The sequence below is a fragment of the Takifugu rubripes genome, chromosome 21 (genome assembly GCF_901000725.2).
Source record: "Takifugu rubripes chromosome 21, fTakRub1.2, whole genome shotgun sequence".
Lineage (NCBI taxonomy): Eukaryota > Metazoa > Chordata > Actinopteri > Tetraodontiformes > Tetraodontidae > Takifugu > Takifugu rubripes.
In genome coordinates this window covers 13799143-13817527 of record NC_042305.1, presented here as the reverse complement: position 1 = coordinate 13817527, position 18385 = coordinate 13799143, and the positions used below count along the sequence as shown (strand labels likewise).

Here is an 18385-nt window from a genome sequence, read left to right as displayed (position 1 = left end):
CGAACTGTAGTTTGCACAGAAATTAGATTCGCGTATTTTGGCCTTAGTGTGTTCGTTTCCGCTGTAAAATGTGTAACAGTAATAACAGTCCCTTCGCCGTCCACCCTACGAATTAGAGGAAAGTGTTTTCCACCACCAAAAATTGAGTTATTGTTACAACACAAATAAAGGTATGTTGCCGCATACCAGACAAATGATCTCTATCAATATTTTCAAGCAATCAGGATTAAAATTGGAGGAGAAACTACCCGGGGTCATTAATGCGACACAGGGATTAATGGCTGCAGTCTGAACGGATCTCTTGTATTGTTTACATTTCCAAATGATATGCCGACTAGATTTTTGAGGATGCCATTGATGGAAGAGACAATACTGCCAAGCAGCGACGAAGTACGGCGTTAAATTAACATTGAAATAGTATCTATGAGATGGTGTTAAGGCGATAAGCGACGAACTAGCTAAATGTGCTAACTATTGCTTTTCCATGACTGTTTTCCGTTCCTCAGTGATGGCAAGTTAGTCTTCATCTTTTGGAATTTCCTCCCACTTGGACCTCAACGACACCCGAATAACTTATGAGGTTTTGGGTCAAGTGAGCCTAAAGGCCAGAACATATTTACTGAAGGAATAACTTTGCTTTGAAGAGGGTAAGTTTATCTTTGTGTTTTCTCAAGTACATTTTGGTCACTTGCTGTTAAAATGTCCCTTCTAATCACTGAAACAATTCTAAAATTGCACAGAAAAGTCTGAAACCACTCACCATCTGTCTAAACGTGGTTGATGCAAAAATGTGAATGGTTGGTTGAACAGTTTGGTTACATTAGTCTTTTTTCCAGGGAGCACAATGTTTACAGTTCCTCAAAGTTCTAAGACGGAGTTCTTGGATAAAGCCAGACAAGCCAGAGAGGAAAGAAAAGGACAGAAGGACAAGGAGAAATCAGCAACGCACATCCAAGCCCTTGTCAGGGGCTTTCTGTCACGTATCAGACTAAAGAAACAAATAAGGTGAGCACTGGTTACATGCAATTTGCAGAATGAATTAAACCCACGTGTAAACATGTTCAAATAGAGCAAATTATCAGCATGTATTTTCTGTATTCCACTAGGAAAGAGGTTGATGACTACTTCTTTGCTTATGAAGGTGGGACGTCCAAAAAAAATGCACTGTCAATTTTCAAAATTGCTCGGAAATTACTATTCATATATGACCGAGGAGATAAAATGGTGGGTTAGTGAGAAGTACATACAACTTGATTTAGTCATGTTGCCTCTGGTATTTGTTAATCATATTGCTGTGGTATTGTGCATCACACAGAGGTTTGAGAAGCTTTGTCGTGCAATCCTTGCCAGCATGGAGGTTGAAAACGAACCTAAAGTAAGTTTGTGAATGTTTGATAAGTTGAAATGCCCTTTCCCCTTATGTTATTGTGATTACATTTCTCCCTTAGGCATGGTATGTTTCCTTGGCTCTCTCAAAAGACCTCACCATTCTTTGGCTGAAACAAATTAAAGACGTACTGTGGATTAGCTGTCAGCAGCTAAAAACATTAAAGGTTTGTGTGGGTTTGAAGATGAGTAAAGAGTCTCCTTTGAATTTGATTATTTTGACACAGTCTGCATGCACTTCAGTCTGACTCTGTTTTGGGGTTTGCAGCCCGATATACTTCAGGACAATAAACTGGTGACACTGCACCTTACGATGCTGGTGACCTTTACAGATACTTCAACTTGGCGTATTGTCCGAGGGAAGGGTAAGTCAGATATAGCTCCTACTATTTACAGCCTCGGGGCATGCTTTCTACAGAGAAATCTCAACATTTGTCTTTGATACAGGAGAAGCTCTGAAACCTGCCTTGATGAGGATTTGTGAAAATGTTATGGGCCATCTCAATCAAAAGGGTTTCTATTCTACACTACAGGTCAATGCTACAGCTCAGATTTACTTCTTTATTTGTTGTCAATTGAAGAGAAATGTACATTTTATTATCTCCACTTCATTTGTTCAGATCTTGCTGACCAATGGTTTGGCTCGGTCAAAACCGTCTCTCTCCAAAGGCACTTTAACAGCAGTCTTTACTTTGTCACTACGGTGAGGTTTTTAAATTAACCACTGAAACCTCTCTTATATATTTAGTTTTTGGGTTGAAATTTTCAGTATGTAACTAAAATGACATTTTCATGCGGTCATTTGAACTTCATCTGATATTTTTCAGGCCTGTCATTGCTGCTCACTTCTCAGACAATCTGCTGAGATCCTTCCTTCTCCACATCATGTCAGTGCCAGCTGTCATATCCCACCTGAGTATTCTCACCCCAGAGGTAAGTGCCCCCAGTGCCATAAAACACGCGTTGATTTCATAATTGTATTGCGTATGGTGACTGTAGTGAACTGCTGTGTCACGACAGTGCATGTCGTCCATCCACACACACGACCTGCTGCGGAAGTTCATTTTGTTTCTCAGCCGGGAAGAGCAGTGTTTGGACATCTGTGTATGTCTCGAAGGAAGCCACACTCTCTGCTTACTTGGTAGAGTATTTTGGATGAATTGAACCTTTTTTTTTTTAAATGATGCACTTTTGTTACATGTGCTTGAGAGGACCTGTTTAACCATTAGGCTGTTCATTTGATGTTTGCCAGGTAATCTGATTCACTTGGGCTATCTTAATGAGAAGGTTCTGGAGGAGGAGGCCAATCACTTTGTGAAGGACCTGACTGATATACTCTCCTACTGTCAGAGATATGTTTCTCAAAAAAAGTCCAACCTTACCCACTGGCACCCGGTCTTGGGCTGGTTCTCCCAAACCGTAGATTATGGGTCTGTAAAAACCGTCATATTTGTTTGACTTAACAATGTCATAATATAACTGCATATTAAATATCTTAAAATAACGCACATGTGGCATGTTTCTTTGCAGACTGAACGAGTCCATGCCTCTGGTCACTAAGCAGCTTCAGTATCTTTGGGGTGTTTCTGTTATTCGCACACTCTTTAGTGACGTCCTCTCTAAAAAGCTGGAGAGTCAGGAACCCACTCCTCCACCACCACAAGCAAGCACATCACAAAATAACTTACCAGTTAAAAGTAAGTACACTTTTAAGATTAGTGCTGTCGGTTAAGGAGAAGGTTCTCTGAAACTGCTGATATGGGCGCGGTGGTTGGCAGATCTCTTCAAGAGGGCCTTTCAGAAGTCAGCCTCTGTACGGAATATCCTCAAACCAGTTGGAGGGAAACGAGTGGACTCGGCTGAGGTTCAGAAGGTGTGCAGCATCTGTGTGCTCTACCAATCCGCTCTGTCCACACTTACACAAATACGACTCCAGATCCTCACCGGTCAGTAATAAAAGCTTTTACTGTCTCTCACTCGTACAATATTTAGGAAACATTGAGTAGCTGTATCACCTGTCTTTCTGCAGGTCTGACACACCTGGATGATCTTTTGCCCAAACTCTGGGCCTTCATCTGTGAGCTCGGCCCACAGGGAGGCCTCAAACTCTTTATGGACTGTCTGAACAATGATACCGAAGAGTCCAAGCAGCTCCTGGCGATGCTCATGCTCTTCTGCGACTGCTCGCGCCATCTCATCACGTAATTTGAGGGAGCGGGTTGTGTGCAATTGTGCTGAAGAGCTGCAGCGTTTCATGAGCCTGTGTTGATATGTTACAGAATCCTTGACGACATTGAGGTGTATGAAGAGCAAACGTCATTCAAGATAGAGGAACTCATTACGATCTCTTCATTTCTGAACACATTTGTGTATAAGATGATGTGGGACGGCATCTTTGGTGAGTGCGTGCTCATGGGTGGTGGAAAAGGGGCTCTTTAGAAATTAAAAATATGTACTTTGTGTTGAATAGAAAATGCAAAGGGAGAAAAGCTGGAGTTGTTCCATAGTGTTCACGGGTGGTTGATGGTGCTTTATGAACGTGACTGCAGGCGACGATTCACCCCCGATGACCACTGGCTGCGCAAGTAAATACCCTTTGATGTCCTAAAAATCCATAGTGAACTGCTCCGGGGTTTCATTCTAAACCCCTTCTCACCATCAGGGACCTCAAACCCAGCTTGTTGTTCCAAGAGCTGGAGAAGGGCAAGAAAAGAGCGCAGCTGCTGCTGCAGTACATCCCACACGTCATTCCACATAAAAACGTGAGCAAACCAGAAAGAGTTCTTTTTTTCCCCCATTTTTCTGCTCTGTAATCACTTTTAAAATGTACTTTAGAGGGTGCTGTTGTTCAGGAACATCGTCACAAAGGAAAAAGAAAACCTCGGACTGATTGAGACGAGCTCTGCTTCACCACATGTCACCCACATCACCATTCGCCGCTCACGGATGCTAGAAGTATGGAATCTATTAATCAGATATAAGATACAGTCTTTTAAAACTTCCCCCACAGTAAAACTTGTATTTGCTTTTCTAAGGATGGATACGACCAACTTCGCCGCCTGCCGGCAAATTCGATTAAAGGCGTCATTCGTGTGAAATTTGTCAACGATCTGGGTGTCGATGAGGCCGGTATCGATCAGGATGGCGTGTTCAAAGAGTTTCTGGAGGAGATCATTAAGAAGGTGTTCAATCCTGCTCTTAACCTGTTCAAGGTGAGTCCCAGTAAGGCCGGTCGGCCATAAAATCGTCATAACAACTAGAACTTGATTCTGTTTGCTCTGTTGAATTTCTGCAGACTACCAGTGGAAATGAAAGGCTTTATCCTTCACCCACATCCTACATTCATGAAAACCACTTGCAGCTGTTTGAGTTTGTGGGAAAAATGCTGGGAAAAGCCATTTATGAGGTCCGTGCACTCAGAGGAAACGTCTTCATTCCACTCAATGTTTGAACTCATCTCCAGCGTGTAACTGTGTGTCCTGTTTGCACAGGGAATTGTCGTAGATGTACCTTTTGCCTCCTTCTTCCTGAGCCAAGTCTTGGGTCACCACCACAGTACTTTCTACAGCTCCATAGATGAGCTGCCTTCACTGGACTCTGAGTTTTACAAGAACCTCACTTCTATTAAGGTCAGTCAGAAACACACTTTTTGTCTTAATCAAATTTCTCATTTGCATTTGCACTTTGCCTTTGATTTTCCTTTTGTTGTTGTTTTTCAGCGATATGATGGAGATGTAGGAGATCTAGGACTGACATTATCCTATGATGAGGACGTTATGGGACAGGTTAGCGACGATGTGGAAGAATTAACAGTGTTGTGACTAAATCCAGTTAATATAAAGTGCTCTGTTCTTACAGCTTGTCTGCCACGAGTTGATACCTGGAGGGAAAACGATGCCAGTCACAAACGAAAACAAGTAAAATACATTGATTTCAGGAAGAATCAGCACCTCTCTGCATTTTGGGCAATCGTGAAGTAATATCACTGTTTAACTTCTCCTGCAGGATCAGTTACATCCACCTCATGGCTCACTTCCGGATGCACACGCAAATTAAGGAGCAAACGGCAGCTTTCATTCGCGGCTTCCGCAGCATCATCAATCCCGAGTGGCTGCACATGTTCTCCACGCCTGAGGTTCAGCGTCTGGTCTCTGGAGACAATGCTGAGATCGATCTGGATGACCTCAAGTAAATAATACTTTAAATATCGTCAGAGAGGAATACAGTTGTCTTCAGGAGAAGTAGCATTAGGACGGAAGAACGCTTCATGGAAATGTGGTGTTTCTCCTCAGAAAACACACCGTCTACTATGGGGGGTTTCACAGCAGCCATCGTGTCATCATCTGGTTGTGGGACATCCTGTCCAGTGACTTCACTGCTGAAGAAAGGGCTATGTTCCTAAAAGTAAATTCTGTACTTGTGCTTTCAGTTTTAACACAGTCTAACGGATCATGCAACACATTTATGCTCTTTTGTGGTACAGTTTGTTACCAGCTGCTCGAGGCCACCTCTCCTGGGATTTGCCTACCTCAAACCACCTTTCTCCATTCGCTGTGTAGAAGTGTCAGATGACCAGGTAAAGATTTGCCGCCTACACCTCAGATTTAGCTCCCAAACCTTGTTTAATGACTCTTTTTACTGTCTCCAGGACACTGGAGACACACTCGGCAGCGTGCTTAGAGGCTTTTTTACCATCCGCAAAAAAGAGCCTGGTGGTCGACTTCCAACGTCGTCAACATGCTTCAACCTGCTGAAACTGCCCAACTACAGCAAGAAGAGCATCTTGCGCGACAAGTTGCGCTATGCTATCAGCATGAACACGGGCTTTGAGCTCTCTTAAGCCGAGGTGGTCTGGACAGGCTACACGAGGGGATTGTGTTGGGCCGCCTGAATGCAGACTCCGAGGCTCCGTTTAGGTGGAGCCGGTCAAATAAGAGGCACTAAACTACAGGAGACTCATGACGAACCAACTCTCCTTTGTTTGAACTGGGATGAGCTCACCGGCAGCTCACTCCCTCACATCAAAGGGGGGTGTTTCTGCAGCACAATCCAATTTTTAGCATCTCCCTTTGACATCTCCACAACGCAGTGTTTAATGAACTTATTGAAATATGACTATACAGCGGCTAGATGTTTCTCAGGCTGAACAGTCATTCTTGATCCAATACTCCCATTTTAAGCAAACTGAAAAGCAATACAGACCCACTGTAAGCCATTAGCGACGAGCTCAGCTCGAGTGAAACCGGGCAATGCATCGATAATATACTTTACAAGCTCGGGTTCCATTACCCAGATAACTTTCAGCCAATATTGGATGAGTCTTAAAATGTTTTGCTGAACTTAATGCATCTTTTATACGTGGAAGCGAAATCAGTCTTATGTTCACCCTCGACCATGGAGGAGTCACGTAACACAGGCGTTCTGTGATATTACATTAGTGTCCCATTTTCAACTGGAACCATTCTGACCTGGTGTCAGTCCTCCCCCAGAAAGACGTGGCTGCAATCTGAGAGACCTGTAAATCCCTGGCTAGTGTCCTTTCTGTGGGATTTGACTTAATTAAACCAAAACTGATCATGTTGCATCAGTTTGCCACATCTACTGGGTAAATCACTCCATAGCAGTTGTTGCCACACATTCGTGCTTGACCTCACTCCTTCAAAAAGACGGTCAATCATCGGTGTACGTTTCTGTATAGAAATTTCTCACTACGCTTTTGAATAACGCCGAGTGCCTCATATAATGCCAGAACTGCTCTCAAACATCAGACTTTAACCAGTATCCACAAAAATGGGGGGAAAAAAGCCATAGCAAAACAAGGGGCTCTGTGCCCCCATTTTATTCTCTTTGAATAATGGCAAAGTGCAACAATTCAAGCAGTCAAACACCACTGCAACACCGACTGCGACCAAGGAGGGCTTTTTCTACACGCTCTCCAACCTCCACGGACCTCCGAAGCCATTTGGAAAAGTACTCGAGGTTTAAAAATAAACCTCGGAACATGATGTCATAGACGGGTTCCCCAACCAAATGTGACTGCTCGGGTCGACAGCCTGTTGAATGGAGGAAGGTTGCACACCGCTCTACTGTGGATGCATATGAGGGGGGATCTGCCTAAAAACTGATTTCCACAGGGATCCGTCGAGTGTTTCAAAGACTTAAGCAACCAGGGAGAAGACTTAAAGTGCAGGAGAGTCAAAGAAAAGTCTTTATGAAGTATGTTATTATGCAAAGTAAGGTATAAGTGTATGTACAGGTATGTGGTGTATACCTCATGAGGAAAAGAGATTTAAGGCTTTTTAGAGTTCTGCTCCTTTTTAATATATTCAGTCAAAATGGAGCAGACCTGCAGGAGGGACTAAGGATACCTCAGAATCTTGTCTGTCTTGTCCGATGAGGTCGCTCATCTGTTTTAAATGATGTCAGTGGAGGACTGTTGGGCTGTTAAATGTTACACATTGTGCTGATGATGGTGATTGAACAACATTCTTCTCCAGCAAATAAACTAATTCAGCTGGATGTTTGTCTCAACTCATTTGGGCTGCGACACAATGTGCCTCAGGTGACTTTTTTCCCCTTTTTAAATCCATGCGACCTTAAATTATGCAGACCAGTATTGTTCTGAATTGGTGGCCCTGGCAGGCGGCATTTCCCACGTTGTGACATTTAATTGAGCTTATTCTAATCACGTGTCGACATCAACCGGGCGAGGAAAAGCTCCGCTTTGTCTCAGTAATCTGCGGGGCGGATTATAATGGTGGTAAACGCGCACGCCTGACTCACGCCGCGCATTGTTCTCGCTCGGCGGTTCTGACCCGGTCCAGCCATGAGCGCTCCTCCGAGTCCTTCACCGGGCCGATGGTTCAAAACCCTGCGAAGGTATTTCTGACCTCACCTGTACGTGTTCGTGGGAGATTTGATCAATTTTTAATCTTTTAATCCGCGCTATATATGCATGGATTACTGATCGCGAGGAAAAGATGTCCTTGAAATTCTGAGCAGGTGTTGAGGCCAAATGTCAAGAGAGGCGTCAACTTGGAAAATAAACAACCTTGACTTGATTGTTGCTGACCAGTTGATCTTTCCTCCTTCTCCAGGAGCTGGGTCTAAGATGATTAGTTTGTTTATGACTGTCACCTGATTGGCCGGAGTTGATAGGATTTTCATTTTCCCCCTGCCTCTGGGGCTTTTACTCAGATGTGCAGAGACATAAAAGCTCATTTAACTGCAGAAAGGCAGTGATTGAAGGCATGAGTCGAAAATTCAGGGCATGTCAGGCCTGTCAGAGGAATGGCCGCATCACCTGCAGGAGGTACGGCCTTTGCTTTTGTTTTTGGGGGGTGTCTTGGTCGATGATCCGCTGATGTGTCTTTTCAGGACCCGACTGGGGGAGCCGTGTTTGAAAACGTACCCGGTGGAGTGTAAGGATCTGATAACGAGGGCCAGGACAGCCTTCCGGACCGGACGCACCCTCACAGAGAGTTTCAGGCTGGCACAGCTGGAGGCCATGGTTCAGATGTTGGAGGAGCACCAGTGCGACTTTGTAGACGCTCTCGGGAGAGACCTTCATAAGGTGAGGATTGGGGGAGGTAGGGATCGGTTCGATCCACCCCGCAGAGCTGGTTCCTGACGCATTTGTCTCTGCTCCAGCCGCGGTTTGAGACCATCGTGTCGGAGCTGATTCTTGTCAAGAACGAGGCGCTTTATGCCGTCAACAACCTGAGGAAGTGGATGCAGCCGCAGCGCGTAGAAAGAAACTTGGTGAGGCAACAAAAACACCTCCATATTTTTGCGATTATTCATAAATTGGATTTCAAACATTCCGTCCGGCTGCAACAGACCACAGCATTGTTCTGCCAAAGAAGATTAGAGTTTTCCGAGAATGTAGCAGGCTGTGCTGTGCTTTCTCTTTGGCCGGAGCAGTCCACCTCTCTGGACGAGTGTCAGGTGGTCAGCGAGCCTCTCGGGCTGGTGTTCATCATGGGGAGCTGGTGCAGTCCCATCCAACTCTGCCTGGTGCCACTGGTGGGGGCTATTGCAGCAGGTGATGTGCAGGACCTCAGCAGAATAAGCTGGTTTTTGGCCATGTTTGTGCACCAGACATGCATGTTTTTGCTTTCTTTGTTAGGGAACTGTGCCATCATCAGCCCCTCTGAGTGCAGCGCTCACACCGCAGAACTCCTCCACCGCCTGATTCCTTTTTACCTGGATAATGTAAGGAGTTCACAGGGAATGATTGGAAGGTTCGGGATCTTTATTGTTGGGAATTTGGGTTGAAAAAACCGTGGCTTTGCTCTTTGTTGCTCAAGGAATGCTTTCATGTGATTCTTGCCGGCACAAATGATTTGCCCGAAATTGTGGACCTTAAATTTGACCATGTCTTCTTCACAGGTAACTTTTAAATTCAAATCTAAAACTTGCTTTTAGAGTTCTGGCGTCAATGACATTTTTGTCTCTCGATGTCAAGGAAGCAAGGAAGAGGGGAGCAGGATCGCTCAGGCGGCGTCTCGAACCATCACACCTGTCACTCTTGTTTTGGGGTCAAAGAACCCCTGTTATGTTGATGAGCAATGCGAAATCACCACTGCCGCTCAGCGCATCGCTTGGGCCCGTTTCCACAACGCCGGACAGAGTCTGGTGGCTCCCGACTACGTCTTGTGCCACGCCGACGTCAAGGCACGCCTCGTGCAGGCTCTGAAGTGCTGCGTGATGCAGTTCTACGGTTCCGATCCAGCAGAGTCGCGCAGCTACGGCCGCATGGTCAATCTGGAGCTCTTTAACCGTACTAAGGACCTGCTGTGGAGGTCTGGCAAGGTGGCTGTGGGTGGACAAGTGATAGAAGCAGAGAAATACATCGGTAAGCACGGGTGGGGGAGTCGCTGCAGCATCACGGCTCAGATGTGATGCAGTTGAAAAGCTTTCCCCCCCCCTCTGTGCGAAGCACCCACCGTTCTGACGGACGTGACAGAAACCGATCCCATCATGCAGAAGGATGTGTTGGGCCCTGTTCTTCCCGTGATGGCCGTGAACTCTTTGGATGAAGCGATCACCTTCATTAATAAGCAAGAGAAGCCCCTCTGTGTTTACGCGTATTCCGACAACAGCAAGGTAACAAGATTGATAAGACCGCAGTCGGTGGGAACCCAGTTTGGCTCATTTGCGTTCTGGTCTCGGTCTGTCTGACAGGTCATTTCCAGACTAATGAATGAGACCTCCAGTGGAAGCTTTTGCTCCAATGACAGCATCCTGCAGAGCCTGATGGTGGCTCTGCCGTTCGGGGGTGTCGGTACGTTGGTGGTAAATGTAAGGGCGGGCAAACCTCAATCATTAAAAGTTAACGAACGCCTCTCTCCTGATGCCTTTGACAGGTCCCAGTGGGATGGGCTCTTACCACGGCCGCCAGAGCTTTGACACCTTCTCTCACAGGAAATCCTGCCTGCTTAGGAGCACACGCTTCGAGTGTATAACCTACCTGAGATATCCTCCGTATGAGGACCGCAATCTGTCCCTCATGATGTGGGCGAGCACTCTGTCCCACAAGAGTCAAGGCTGGTGCCACATCCTTTGACTGTGGGAACAAAAGCTGTGCTAAAGTTTTGCATATACATATACAGCTAATACAGGAAAAGAGGAATAATTCAGCTCCACTATTAGGACTGTATGTGTGCAAAGAATAAGACTCTTTTGTTAAGCCTGACAGAAGTTTAATGTTTCCAATATTTTCATGCTGCTGAAATAAACGCTTTCTCATATGGATGAATGCATTTACAGTCCGTACACATTCCCCACACACTGACGATGAAACAAAGTCAGACTCGTGCTTCATATAAATGTGGTTACTAGGTCTTTTTGTAGATCTTTTCTTCTCGGCCCTCTTTCATGGCTGCATATCTGGCCACAGTGAAGAGGTAGTCGCTCAATCTGAGGAAAAACAGTGGGAAATGCATCAAATGTATGAAGCCCAGACCTCGTGTTTTCAGTTATTCACAGGAACTAAAGTCACCTGTTCAAAAATTTGGCTACTTCTGGATCTGCCTCTCCCGACCGCACAATTGGAACAACACTGTAAAAACAGGAAAACCAAAGCATCTGTTGGGGGGGGATAAAACCCTTTAAACCGTCCCTTTATTTTACAAAACCGGAAACATGATGCCACAGACCTTCGCTCTGCTCTCCGACACACTGTCCGTGCAAAGTGTAGAGCTGCGCTGCTCTTTCCTCCTGACTGAGACAGAAATCAGAAACTGCTGACAGAGAGACTGATACTGTCCAACCTCTAAGTGTGCAGATAGACACAGTTTATGTTAGACACACACGACGCCTCAAACTGGAGGTCATTGTTACAAAGTTAGGATTCCCAACAAAGTTATGACAGAGACACACAGATCTTTTGGGAATGATTGAATCTGCTGTGCATCCTGGTCTTACAATGTCTGCAACGTCTGCATTCAGCACCTGGCCCAATCACTCACAGGAATGATGAAGTTGGTCAGCGGTGGGAGTTCCACTGTAAATCTGTCGATCCAGGTTTCCAAGTCTGCAGTCGGCTGAGCAGTGAGTCTTGTTCTCTCTTTCAAAAACAGAACAAAACAAATAACTCCAAACTCTCTGCTGTTTTACTAATACTTTTTTGCTGTTGATGTGATAAAAAAAAATGCATACGCATGTGACTTTCTCTTGCAGACGAGCGTGGGGTGGCAATATTGGAACCAATGTCTAGTAAAATGCATTGAATCTGTAATTAAGAAAACAAGCATGTCAACTACATGTTTCCAATGTGGGTAGCCTAAATGCCATGCAGGGTTTAGGTTAAACATGCAACAGTAAAGTCCTACCCTGTCCAGCTGATCTGTGAATGTGTGACCACTGTCGAGGCAAAACTCTCTGGCTAAGCTGCAACATGAATCACTCAGTAAGGACGATTGTAAAGCGGATTTTCTGATGATATTTACTAAATCGTGGCATAAAACACTGGATTTTACCCTATAGCCGATGACAGTTCATCTGTATTTCCCAAGGCTTCAAAAATATGATCCTCTTTAGGCCTTCTTTCTCCTGTAAAAGTGCTGGAAACACCTATAAAGTGGAGAAACGAGTTAGCTGGTGCTGCAAATAAAGGTGAATGTTTGCTGGCGAATTCTGAACTTTTCATGATAGTAATTCATAAAACAATATGCGAAGACTTTCAATTAAACTGCATGGACTAACTTGCCTCTTTCAACTAAGAAAGAAAGAAAGAAAGAAAGAAAGAAAGACCTTTGTCTCCAGTTTTGGTGTATATTTTGGGGATCCTGTTCTCTCCTTCAGTGACGTAACTGTTGCAAAAGAGGCAATAACAAGAGAAGGACTTACCATAACGTTCTGATTTTAAATAATTGTACACACAACCCCGAAATCTGTGTTTTTAAAGCAGTTATAGTAGCTAGGTACATACAATGATAGTTTCACGAACGACAGCTGCGAAAGCTACTGATTTTATTTTAGGATGATTAATACAGATATTCATCTACCTCCTGATCGAGCACCATGTTGTCTTTGTTCGATGCACATTTAAGAGCCTGACTGCGTTTGCAAGACAACATAATTGAGCAGATTTGACTGTAAACGATGCCATTATAGGCTAAAGTCTCGCCAATAGCTTTTAGCAAAACAACTTTTTGGTTCTTTTTGTCCCTCCGAGTTTCCGTAGTTCAGGGGCGTTAATCGCACGATTGGATACTCATCGCGTCGATGGAGTGATTCGGACGCTGATTGGACGAATGAACATATGCTCAACCGCACTGGACGCTGATTGGACAATTGAACATATGCTCAACCGCACTGGACGCTGATTGGACGCTGGAACTCTAGCCCATGTTTGTCGTGTCAACTGGGAGGAAGACGTACTTTTAACATGGGTTTAATGTTAGAAATTTCAAGTTCATACTGAGCAACTTCTTGCAGTTGTAGGACAGGTTTTGGATAAATCCCGGCGTTCAATCACGGAATCGGAAGGAAGACTCTAGAAACGATTGTGGCCACTTTAAAGGATTACCTGTCCCTAAACCAAGCTAGCGGATAATAATATTGTCTCTGTCAAGTTGAACACGAAAGGCTGTCGAGCCTGAACCTGATTGGCACTCTAAGCTGTCCGAAATGCAAGTCAGGGACGTACTCGTGTCTGCCCCGGGGAAGGCGATTCTGCACGGAGAACATGCAGTCGTACACGGAAAGGTAACCTCGAATTCTGTGTTTAAAATGGTCAACTTGAACGAAAATGTCACATACCGACAATATGCATGAGTCTAGACTTCCATGCAGCCTGAGCCCCGTAAGCATCTCTGCTGCATGTCTGGTTGACGTCTGTTGGGTTGATTTTGTCCTTGCTTGCTCCCCTACAGGTGGCTCTTGCTGTGAGCTTGAACCTGAGATCATATCTGTGTCTGAAGGCCACCACCGGTGGAAACCTTTGTGTCAACCTTCCGAACATTGACACGTTTCTCAGTTGGGATCTGTCAGAACTGAAGCACGTTATCCCTCCTGTCAGCGGTAAAGGACAGCATACACCGATTCATCCCTTCAGCCTCAACGGGACAGTTTTTATACCATATGTGGTACTTTTATCCTTTTGCTGTCACCGATGTTTCCGCATCGTGGGTTTCTGACGTGGATTGTGTGTGCTGTAATCATTGGAACAGGGAGAAGGGATGAGCTGAAACTTTTGGATCCCGACCTTGTGAGAAGACTGCGTGAATTTGTTGGCGTAACCAACGGCAACCTAAATACTTCCCAGATGGCTACTTTATCCTTCCTCTACCTCTACCTATCAGTGTTTGGGTCAGGGTAAGGATGTGCCTTTTTGTGCACAGTTTTAATGTAATCATTAAGTTTATTTTGATGGTGTGGGTAAGAAGGAGCGACAATGCTGAGAACCCAAGCTGTAGATCAAAAAAGGTCACACGTTCACGTCGACATTGAGGTCACACTTAATTCTTCTAAACGCACGCAACCCAAAACATTACATTTAAATTTTCACCCGAAAAAAGTGCCTAGTCAGCAGATTTTTTTTAAATCCCCTGGAATCCCTTAGGGGTGAGCGGTATATAAAAAGAATTGAAGAATTAATATGTTAATATATTCCTGGGAACCAAAGTACCTGGAAAAATTGGTGGAAAAGGGGCGATTGACTAAACCCGGGAGCCTTTTGCTCTTTGTGCATTTGAGCCTTAAAGGGAGATTTTTAAAAACAGAAATATTGGATGTTAGTTCTGGAGAAGCTGGCAGCCGTGAGCGGGAGAGCTCCCCCGGAACATTAATCAGCGCTGACACAATTCTACTGGGTCCGAGAGAGGTGATGGGTTCTGACAGGACGGCAGCTAATGAGAGCCTGGACCTGAGCCACGCAGCAGCCGTTAACATCTCTCAATCTGTTTTCATCCTTGGAGAACAGAAGCAGACAATTAATCAGCAGTATTCCTCCGCAGATTCTCAGCGACGTGCTGTCAAACTTAACACTCTTTTTAGATGTGAACTGCAGTTGTAGCAGGTAATATTACTGCAAGGTGCTCTCTGGGTCCCACACCTGTAAATAATGCTCATCAACAGTATTTAAAGCAGGCGTTTAAGGGTTGACCTGTAATGTGACTGCGTTTCTGTCCTCTCGGTGTTGTTGTGCTCTTCTCTGTCAGGGAGCTGCCCAGCCTGACCGTGTCCGTGTGGTCGGAGCTGCCCACCGGAGCGGGTCTGGGGTCCAGCGCCGCCTACTCCGTGTGTTTAGCCGCGGCTCTGCTCTGTGCCAGCGGAGCCATTTCCAGCCCCCTCAACGACTGGGATCACACAGCCAGGTACCAGGAGTGGAGTAAAGAACGTTCTGGTTCAGCCAGATGCCACAACGTTTCTTCACTTGGGTTTTGGGTTTTTGTTTCTTTGGAGCAATTCAGTGTTTTCTGGTGTGGTGTAACATCTGTAAGGATAATTAGTTGCTCATTAGTTGGTGCCGTCACTTAATTATGAATTGTGCTCTGCGTTTTTCCTCAGGATGATTTTTGTTTTTAATAACATCTAATGAGAAGCACAATCCAAAGACAATATGGCAGTTTAACCATTCTAGTGGGTTATTAAAATTATAAATCATGAGTTTACACTGGCTGCAGTTTCATCTTTAAGTCTGGGTCAGGGTGATTGAGCAGCAGCAGATGCACTTTTTTGAGGGTTTTCTGGCTAGCGCGGTAACACAATATGTCACAACAACCAAGAGTGTCTGACTAAATCAAATGTTTCAACAATTTCCCCCTCAGATAATGAGAGCTCGGTACGTTAAGAACATCTAAAACAGCTATTATTCATGAATGACCTCAGGTGGTGTCAGGAGGAGCTGGAGCTGATAAACAGCTGGGCTTTCCAAGGAGAGATGATCATCCACGGCAATCCTTCAGGAGTCGACAACGCCGTAGGAACATGGGGTGGGTCCTGAAACGCTCCTGCGTATGTTGCTGTATATCTGCTCCTATACCTCAACACAGAAGAGATGGCATCACTGAAGTGTTCCCACTCGTCTTATCGTTTGATAATTATCTAGTTAATGAGTTTTGCTCTGTGTAGGAGGCATGTTGAGGTTCCTGGCTGGGAAGATAATCCCCCTGAGCAGGTCCTGACACCGATCATTACCACTTTTTATTTGAGTCGACACACATGCCACCGCCACAATCCACACGTCTGAACTCTGAGCTGTCTGCTGTGTGCAGGGTGCCGCTATTAAGAATCCTCCTCACCAACACCAAAGTACCTCGCAGCACCAAGGTGCTCGTTTCCAGGGTGAAGGACAAGATTAACAAGGTACTGAATGGCCTCCTCGCGCCTGTGTTTTATTTCTTGACAGAGTAATTAATATAATAGGTAGTGATTGTGCACGGCAGGTCCTCAAGCATCGCATGCCTTCATGAGATATTAAACCTTGAGCGAACTGTAGAGCTGCAGCAGATGTTTGTGGTGATGTCATGGTCAGCCCAGTCCTCCCCCGTCTAATCAAACCTGTGAACTTGTGGATCACAAAGAGCTCAGAAAAACTAAAGTAATGACTTTTTTTGGCTCTGTTGCAGTTTCCTTCTATCATGGCTCCAGTGTTGGATTCAGTTGATGCCATTTCATGCACGTGTGAGAAGGTTTTGTCTGAGATGACAAGTGAACCCATCACAGGAGAACACTACAATGCTCTAGAGGTACAAAATGGAAATGAGTTATTTCATCTGTTGGGTTAACAAGGCTTAAATACTGTGCAGTTGATCTGGAGCAGCAATAGCAGCTGGCCTTTGTAACAGTCGTGTGAACATTTGTAGGAGCTCTTTGACATCAACCAGCACCATCTGAATGTGATGGGTGTGGGACACCCCGCCCTCGACACTCTGTGCCGGGTCACGCTAGCAAAAGGGCTTCACAGCAAGCTAACAGGCGCAGGAGGAGGAGGCTGTGGCATCACTCTCCTGAGGCCAGGTACCGCCCAGCAAATGCAACCCCCTCCACACACACACACACACACACGCACACACACACACACACCCCTGGTAGCAAATATTGGAGCGCATTTTACCTGCTAACCTTTGAAAAATAGAGTTGAACATTGATGCGTCTTTGGTGACAGGCCGACAGCGGTGTAAAGGAACGGAAAAATCAATTTGTTGGCGCAAACTAAGACAAAAATGTGGACAGAAGAGGTGAAAACCAATACTGGCCTTTGAACTGAGGACAGGAAATCATGGCAGCCGCTGGTCAACTGGTTAAAATGCAGCGTTGTATTGTAGGAGTTGGGGCTGGTTTACGCTGCAGGCTGAGGTTTTGTGCTTGTCCTGAACTGTATAAATATAAAAGCAGCCCAACATGACGTGTTATTTATGGTTTTGTCTTGTAGAGACCAGCTCTGCCGTTGTCCAGGCAACGGTCCAGGACTTGAAAGACTGTGGTTTTGACTGCTGGGAAACGAGTATTGGCGGGCCAGGTGTGCAGCAGCACGCTCCCGTGTCAGTGAAGGAAGAAATTCTGGAGGTTTTGAACCGGGACTGAAACCCACATCTGTTTCAGCCAGAACCCGAGGCCGGACCCGGGAGCGAGCTGTCCAAATGTTGCGGATTAAGGGCACCGTGAGTGAACCAGGAGGGGTAACAAACGTTTTTACCCGAGTGTTCCTGGAAGAGATCATTACAGAGATTGACTGCCAAACCAATGTTGAAATGAACAAGATTACAGATTATTGGGGAAAATAAAGAGGATGATATTTAATGATGAAGCATCCCCACGGAGTGTTTCCTGCAGTTTTCGTTCTGTCCTGTAGGTGGCGATAGAGTTGCATTAAAAGACGATGAAGAGTCTCGTGTGTAGAAGCGCCATCAATTTAAACATCAGTTCCAAATTATCTCATAACCATTAGAGGGAAAAGTTGTCAGCCATTTTAGACGTAAACATCACACTCTTTTTGGTTTAATCCCTGCACTTTTATGTCGAGTCTGTCTGCCTTTGCTACTACTCAAAAACATCATTAGTCACTGCTCAATGGACCAGTTTTATGCTCATGCTTCACGGACCAATTAAAGCTGAAAACATCATTTCCTAGGTTTCAATGGTTCAAATCGACATAAATCAGTGGAAAGGATCAGACTCCTCGCATCTGATTTCAAGACTAATGGTGTTTTGCTGATGGAAAGAGGTGGGCAGCAGGAGAGTTTGGCCTTTGTCGGAGATGAGCAGCGCTGGGCTGTGAATCAGCACCAGCAGCATCCTCCTGTGAGTCACCCGTTAGTGCTGACACATATGCAAACACGCTCCCGTGCGTACGTACACACACCTTCCCTCCGCCTAATTACTCATCCTCTGCAGCCTCGCTCAATGTTCCCCACATGCGGCGGGCCTGCGCCCGCCATCCCAGAATTGGGGGAAAAGGTCGCCGCCGAGTCTGAATATCCATTTCATTTTCTACTTTTAAATGTCACCAAGATTGAGCGGCGCTGATCTGGCGGCGGATGTGAATAAA

General features: G+C 45.3%; 4 protein-coding genes across 7 annotated transcripts; 3 read left to right on the top strand and 1 right to left on the bottom strand.

The window, feature by feature from the left end:
* The first annotated feature begins 23 nt into the window (after nt 1-23).
* Nucleotides 24-7905, top strand: ube3b (ubiquitin protein ligase E3B). Of its 2 annotated transcripts, none has more exons than XM_011615758.2 (28): nt 24-170; nt 507-647; nt 837-1005; nt 1107-1224; nt 1316-1375; nt 1449-1553; nt 1655-1751; nt 1834-1919; nt 2007-2089; nt 2214-2319; nt 2407-2527; nt 2639-2816; nt 2917-3083; nt 3165-3332; nt 3416-3587; nt 3666-3784; nt 3857-3971; nt 4049-4148; nt 4222-4341; nt 4422-4598; nt 4682-4792; nt 4878-5015; nt 5106-5171; nt 5245-5303; nt 5392-5574; nt 5679-5790; nt 5870-5962; nt 6035-7905. In XM_011615758.2, exons 3-28 carry the CDS (start codon nt 845-847, stop codon nt 6224-6226), a joined length of 3207 nt encoding a protein of 1068 aa, XP_011614060.1. In that variant the 5' UTR covers nt 24-170; nt 507-647; nt 837-844; the 3' UTR covers nt 6227-7905. The 2 variants fall into 2 exon arrangements, with proteins under 2 accessions (XP_011614060.1, XP_003974962.1); XM_003974913.3 differs by having other exon boundaries at nt 88-390.
* aldh3b4 (aldehyde dehydrogenase 3 family, member B4) lies at nt 7858-11142 on the top strand. Of its 3 annotated transcripts, XM_003974987.3 has the most exons (11): nt 7976-8265; nt 8484-8698; nt 8764-8959; nt 9037-9147; nt 9310-9430; nt 9515-9600; nt 9696-9777; nt 9854-10243; nt 10328-10494; nt 10573-10672; nt 10755-11142. In XM_003974987.3, exons 2-11 carry the CDS (start codon nt 8637-8639, stop codon nt 10952-10954), a joined length of 1515 nt encoding a protein of 504 aa, XP_003975036.1. In that variant the 5' UTR covers nt 7976-8265; nt 8484-8636; the 3' UTR covers nt 10955-11142. The 3 variants fall into 3 exon arrangements, with proteins under 3 accessions (XP_029684940.1, XP_003975036.1, XP_011614061.1); XM_029829080.1 differs by lacking the exons at nt 7976-8265; nt 8484-8698 and adding an exon at nt 7858-7948; XM_011615759.2 differs by lacking the exon at nt 8484-8698 and having other exon boundaries at nt 7977-8265.
* mmab (metabolism of cobalamin associated B) lies at nt 11074-13077 on the bottom strand. Its single transcript, XM_011615761.2, has 9 exons — nt 12897-13077; nt 12643-12701; nt 12369-12462; nt 12222-12279; nt 12049-12121; nt 11859-11956; nt 11547-11611; nt 11390-11449; nt 11074-11307 (listed from the first exon to the last, which is right to left on the bottom strand). Exons 1-9 carry the CDS (start codon nt 12998-13000, stop codon nt 11226-11228), a joined length of 693 nt encoding a protein of 230 aa, XP_011614063.1. The 5' UTR covers nt 13001-13077; the 3' UTR covers nt 11074-11225.
* Nucleotides 13078-13207: 130 nt separating this feature from the next.
* On the top strand, nt 13208-17723 carry mvk (mevalonate kinase). Its single transcript, XM_011615755.2, has 11 exons — nt 13208-13599; nt 13767-13914; nt 14064-14208; nt 15054-15209; nt 15724-15827; nt 15967-16012; nt 16110-16200; nt 16464-16583; nt 16701-16854; nt 17270-17356; nt 17440-17723. The coding sequence occupies exons 1-11, from the start codon at nt 13522-13524 to the stop codon at nt 17619-17621; spliced, it is 1311 nt and encodes a 436-aa protein (XP_011614057.2). The 5' UTR covers nt 13208-13521; the 3' UTR covers nt 17622-17723.
* Nucleotides 17724-18385: the final 662 nt, after the last annotated feature.

What these genes read in the sequence shown, in the direction of transcription:
- ube3b (XM_011615758.2), top strand. Translation starts at nt 845, where the DNA reads ATGTTTACAGTTCCTCAAAGTTCTAAGACGGAGTTCTTGGATAAAGCC. An exon ending in GATGTGGGACGGCATCTTTG is followed by an intron (nt 3,785 to 3,856) that starts GTGAGTGCGTGC and finishes TGTGTTGAATAG; the next exon opens with AAAATGCAAAGGGAGAAAAG. An exon ending in ATCGATCTGGATGACCTCAA is followed by an intron (nt 5,575 to 5,678) that starts GTAAATAATACT and finishes GTTTCTCCTCAG; the next exon opens with AAAACACACCGTCTACTATG.
- aldh3b4 (XM_003974987.3), top strand. Translation starts at nt 8,637, where the DNA reads ATGAGTCGAAAATTCAGGGCATGTCAGGCCTGTCAGAGGAATGGCCGC. An exon ending in TCGGGAGAGACCTTCATAAG is followed by an intron (nt 8,960 to 9,036) that starts GTGAGGATTGGG and finishes TCTCTGCTCCAG; the next exon opens with CCGCGGTTTGAGACCATCGT. An exon ending in AGAAGCAGAGAAATACATCG is followed by an intron (nt 10,244 to 10,327) that starts GTAAGCACGGGT and finishes CTCTGTGCGAAG; the next exon opens with CACCCACCGTTCTGACGGAC.
- mmab (XM_011615761.2), bottom strand. Translation starts at nt 13,000, where the DNA reads ATGGCATCGTTTACAGTCAAATCTGCTCAATTATGTTGTCTTGCAAAC. An exon ending in ACATGGTGCTCGATCAGGAG is followed by an intron (nt 12,702 to 12,896) that starts GTAGATGAATAT and finishes CTTTTGCAACAG; the next exon opens with TTACGTCACTGAAGGAGAGA. An exon ending in TGTCGGAGAGCAGAGCGAAG is followed by an intron (nt 11,450 to 11,546) that starts GTCTGTGGCATC and finishes CTGTTTTTACAG; the next exon opens with TGTTGTTCCAATTGTGCGGT.
- mvk (XM_011615755.2), top strand. Translation starts at nt 13,522, where the DNA reads ATGCAAGTCAGGGACGTACTCGTGTCTGCCCCGGGGAAGGCGATTCTG. An exon ending in TGAAGGACAAGATTAACAAG is followed by an intron (nt 16,201 to 16,463) that starts GTACTGAATGGC and finishes GCTCTGTTGCAG; the next exon opens with TTTCCTTCTATCATGGCTCC. An exon ending in AACACTACAATGCTCTAGAG is followed by an intron (nt 16,584 to 16,700) that starts GTACAAAATGGA and finishes GAACATTTGTAG; the next exon opens with GAGCTCTTTGACATCAACCA.